The sequence below is a fragment of the Camelina sativa genome, unplaced genomic scaffold (genome assembly GCF_000633955.1).
Source record: "Camelina sativa cultivar DH55 unplaced genomic scaffold, Cs unpScaffold00478, whole genome shotgun sequence".
In the NCBI taxonomy this organism is placed as follows: Eukaryota; Viridiplantae; Streptophyta; class Magnoliopsida; order Brassicales; family Brassicaceae; genus Camelina; species Camelina sativa.
Genome location: NW_010921706.1, coordinates 23,713 through 28,673, shown reverse-complemented (window position 1 = coordinate 28,673; position 4,961 = coordinate 23,713). Strand labels below are relative to the sequence as shown.

Below are 4,961 nucleotides of genomic sequence, written 5' to 3'. Positions count from 1 at the left end.
AGAGGAATGGCTTACGTGGGATGTAGGTAAAGATTTGGCAGCTTCAATGGTTCGAATGAATTGTTGCATGTTATCATCACAAGATGCAGCGTCATCGGCGTGTTCGACGCCATAGACGAGCATCCCTTTAAGACCAGTAGCCTCATAAACGCTTCTCACGCGCTCAGCGGCTGCGTCGGCATTTTCACCGGCGCAAAAATGGTCATAAAACGTACCTTTCACGAGCCCTAGGACCATGCCACGCGTCACGGCAGTGTCCATAAGTTTAGAGCTCATGACCCACGTTCCTAGATCCACCATAGGACCTATTGCCGCCGCATGCAACACGGCGGTGGAACGGAGAAGATCAGAGGTAGGGATAGAGGAGAAGAGACGGGCTTGGTCGGAGAGATCGAGATCATCGTGAGATTGTTGCTCGGTGGGTTTTGGGTGGTGGAGAGGTGGTTCCGGTGCTTGTTGTCCAAAGGAGAGGATCTCCGGGACGACTGCGGTGGAAGCAGTCACGGTGGGAGGACCCACCGGGCTAAAAGCGGGTAAACGGTAAGATCGCCGGATAAAGTTTGTTCGGAGGAGACGGGTTGCCATAAAATTCAAAGATTTTGGTTTTGAAAACGTAAACAAAAATTTATTTTCTCTTCTCTTCTTTTTTTTTGTTTTTTTGATGTTTCCTAAGCTTTTGTTTGTTTTTTTCTCTTTTTTTTCTCTCAACGCTTTTGGTTGTGTGATTTTTTCCTCCTCCAATGTTACTACCACATATATTTATAGAAGAACGTAAAACCTTATGCATATACATACACGTTTTACCTTGTCGATATATATAGATGCCCATGTGTACAATTCTTTAATCGGATTGATTCAGATAAAATAATCTAAAAAAAATAGTGACAAAAAAACTATATTCTAAAATTACAAGGGAATCTGTGTAAAGAAAGTTAAAACTAATCTTGTAAGTTTTTATTCTTCCTACTAATTTGAATTCGATGATTTACATCCATTTCAATTTAAAAGGGAATCTTAAAATACCATAATCTTAAAATACCCCTCTATGGTATAGTTTTTTTCTAAACCATTATGGTATGGTATCGTATAATGTCGTCCTGGGCGTTCGGCCAATTCGGGTTCTTCGGGTCGGGTTGTTCGGTTAGCCCAATATTCGGTTATTGAAAATTTCCACCGAATAGACCCGAAATTGAATTCGGTTCGGGTCGGTCGGTAGTCGGGTTAAACGGGTCGGTTATCTGATTTTATTTGTCTTCCGAAGACAACCGAAACCTATAGCAAATTCGGTTTATATAACCCGAATAAGACATTTTCTTAAGTACAACCATACATAAGCTGTTAAGTTTCTGTACTGGTAGCTTAAAGCTGTGTTGTGAGCTTAAAGCTACTAGTACAAACCAGTACAGACCATTACACACAATTACAGAAGCTGGTAAGCTAGTTTAATAACAAACCATTACATCAAGTCATCAAAAAAAGGTTATTAATCTGCATCTAAAGGTTCTCAAAAGGGCGGCTTAAAGGTCAGTTATGTTACGGCTGCTTTCCGCGTCAAAAGGGACAAAAACACAGCTTCAAAGTATGTACTATCCGATCCATAGTTAAGGCTGCTTTCCGCATCAAAAAGGACAAAAGTGCAGCTTCCTACCTACCTATGAACATCATAAGAAAGACTTGACAATATAAATCAAAAACAGAATCAAAACTTGACAATATATAAAGTTTAGGAGAACCAAATCATACCTGCCATGATATGAAGAATCATGGAATTGCAACCATTGAATTTCGAGAATCTACACAAGAAAACAAAAGGGAAGAGATTAGTTATAGACTTATAGTTATGAAAAGATTTGAAATGATTAATAAAGAGTAAAAAGAAATGATAAACTTACCAAGAGACTCAAAAAATTCAACTTCTTCCAACATTTGGGCCAAGTTTGCTACTGCTGCTTCAACTTTATAAGAACACTTTAACCATTGTTGGGTGCACAACAAAACCTCAACCATGTAAGAAGTTAAAGAACTCCGATACGAATCCAACACCCTCCCACTCGTACTAAAGGTTGACTCTGAAGCAACAGATGAGGCTTGAATGGCTAGAACATCTCTAGCCATTTCTGACAAGATTGGAAACTTACAGCAATTACGCCTCCACCAACTGAGAATATCGAAAGACATCCCCAACTTGTTTTCTACTCTTGGCTCAGGTTTTTCTGTTAGATACATTTGCAACTCATTGCAGCTATCTTCACTACTACTCAATCCAACCACCTTATGAAATATTGCTAGCATCCCCTCACAATCATCTTCATCATCTGAAATCTCAAAGTTTTCAGGTCGTACTTGCGAATCTGTAAAATCTTCGCTGTCTTCTGGTTTGCTCAGCTTGAAACTGTAATGATCATACAGTTTCGAGAGTACGCTTGAAACTTTGGCGTTGAGGTGCCTACTCTCTATGGTGTCCTTACCATACAACTGATCAAAGCAAAGGGAAGCAAACTTCATCTTGTTTCTAGGATCGAATACACTGGCCACAATCACTAAAGGGTTCATGTTGTTTAGTCCATCCCAATACTTCTCAAACTTATCTCTCATGACATGAGCTTGCTTTCTGATCTCCTCGTCAGGACTGGTACACTTACTCATCAGATTCCTCTCAATGTCAACAATTTCATTGTAACATAAAGAGGAAGTTACTGAATTAGAAGCACTGAATGTCAGAGTACACCGGTAAAATATTTTCAGAAACTTCACTAACCGTGATATTTCCTCCCAGTCAGAAGAAGTTGGTGGCCCAACTCGTTTCATCTTTGTCTTCTCATCCTCTTCTTCAAAGTAATCACAATACAACTTATCCTCAGCTTCCATCTTTTCAAAAGCCACCCTCAGCTTCAAAGCAGAATTCAACATCAGATATGTTGAGTTCCAGCGTGTGACAACATCTAATGGTAAACTGCCTCTACACAACTTTCCTGTGTCACATCTCAATGCAAAAGATTTAAGCCTAGTGAAAGATGACCGGACATACTTCACCGCATTCCTAACAGCAACAACATGATGCTTTGCTTTCTTCAAACCATCTCCAACAATCAGATTGAGGATATGTGCACAGCAACGCATATGTAAATACTCACCATCTGCAACTAATGATTCTCCTCCTCTCAGCCGTAATGCATCCTTCAAAGTATCTAAAGCCTTGTCGTTGTTCTTTGCATTATCAACAGTAACCGTAAATACCTTCTCAATACCCCAATCATCTAAGCAGTCCATCAACTGTCCAGCAATGGTATCTCCTTTATGATCGGTGATTGGTTTGAAGCTAAGGATTCTCTTCTGCAACTCCCACTCAGTATTGATCCAGTGACCTGTGATCACCATGTAGCTGTAGGAAGTTGTAGGACATGTCCATATATCTGTCGTCAGTGAAACCCTTTGTTTCTCTACCGCAAACAAGTGCTTCAAGGCTGCCTTCTCTTCCAGATACATCCCAACAATGTCTTTACTACAAGTCCTTCTAGAAAATGGCTTATACATCGGCAAGATGTTGAAGCAAAACCGCTTCCAACCCTCAGATTCCACAAATGACAAAGGCAACTCATTGACAACTACCATCTCATTAACTGATTTCCTAAACAGATGTGGATCATAGTTAATCACCTTCAAGTTCCCCTTGTTATCACTACTTAGAACCTGCTGCTTCTCTTTTTCAACCCAATCCTTGTACTGTTTGCATCTAGCAATATGAGCTATCATTGGGCTAGTACCCACTGTCTTTGAATCACAAGCAATCTCTGCTCCACAATACTTACAGTAGCTCTTAGTAGATTCTTCATCTCTTTGAATGAAATGTTCCCAAACTGGAGCTCTCTTTGCATACTTCTTCCGTGGCTTGGGTGGCTTATCAGCACCAGAGGGAGGTCTCGGACGTTTCTTCCTAGTTTCAACATTTGTGCCATGTTGTTCAGGTTGAAGTGTAGGTTCCCTCTCGTTGTACTCGTCAGACATCTACAAATTCATTACACAAAGCCTCACATTAGCTCAGCTTCATATTCGAGTATTCAACATTTGAAGTTTACAGTTAAACCAAACTTAACCTAGATAGTCAAATGTCCTAATATCGATTCAACTTAACTACTAAAACCAGTAAACCACACTAACGCTAAACGAATCAAACAAATTACAGGAACCCTAAACAAAGTATAACAAAACAATTCGATTTCATAAATTTAGCATTTATGTTTCAATTTCTCTTCACATATTTTTGACTCCCAAACAGATTAATAAAGAATCAAACAAATTACAAAAACCCTAAACAAAGTATAACAAAACAATTGAAACCTAAACCCTAAATTTATGAAATCGATTTCATAAATTTAGGGTTTAGGTTTCAATTTCTCTTCACATATTTTCGACTCCCAAACAGATTAATAAAGAATCAAACAAATTACAAGAACCCTAAACAAAGTATAACAAAACAATTGAAACCTAAACCCTAAATTTATGAAATCGAATTCAATTTCATAAATTTAGGGTTTAGGTTTCAATTTCTCTACACATATTTTAGATTCCAAAACAGAAATAATCAAATAAAGAATCAAATAAATCCTAGAAGAACAGAGAAAGATGAAACAAAGATCTGACCTCTATGGATGCGGTTAATTGAGGTTGAAATCAGCGAGTTTAAGACTAAGAAGATGTAAAATTGAAGAAGGAGAAGAGACACAATGAGAAAATTGATCGGAAAAGATGGCTGAACTGATGAAGTGAACTGTTACAACTTTGTCGGAATCACCATTGTCGGGATCGAATGAGGCAGAGATGAAGGAGACAAAGTGAAACACGGGTTAAACTTAGGGTTAGGTTCTTTATATATGGTTCCGGTATAGTTATGGATAAACCGATCGGTCCGATTACCGAACCGAATCGAACCGATAGCCGAATCACCAAATCAATTGCGCCGT

At 38.9% G+C, this 4,961-nt stretch overlaps 1 protein-coding gene across 1 annotated transcript in view; it reads right to left on the bottom strand.

The window, feature by feature from the left end:
* The window catches only part of LOC104773171 (proline dehydrogenase 1, mitochondrial), a 3,068-nt gene extending 2,339 nt beyond the window's left edge, over positions 1–729 (bottom strand). Inside the window, exon 1 of the mRNA XM_010497749.2 lies at positions 16–729. Coding sequence (XP_010496051.1) covers positions 16–585 — 570 coding nt within the window. The 5' untranslated portion in view covers positions 586–729. The remainder of the gene's footprint in view (positions 1–15) is intronic.
* Between the last annotated feature and the right edge of the window lie 4,232 nt (positions 730–4,961).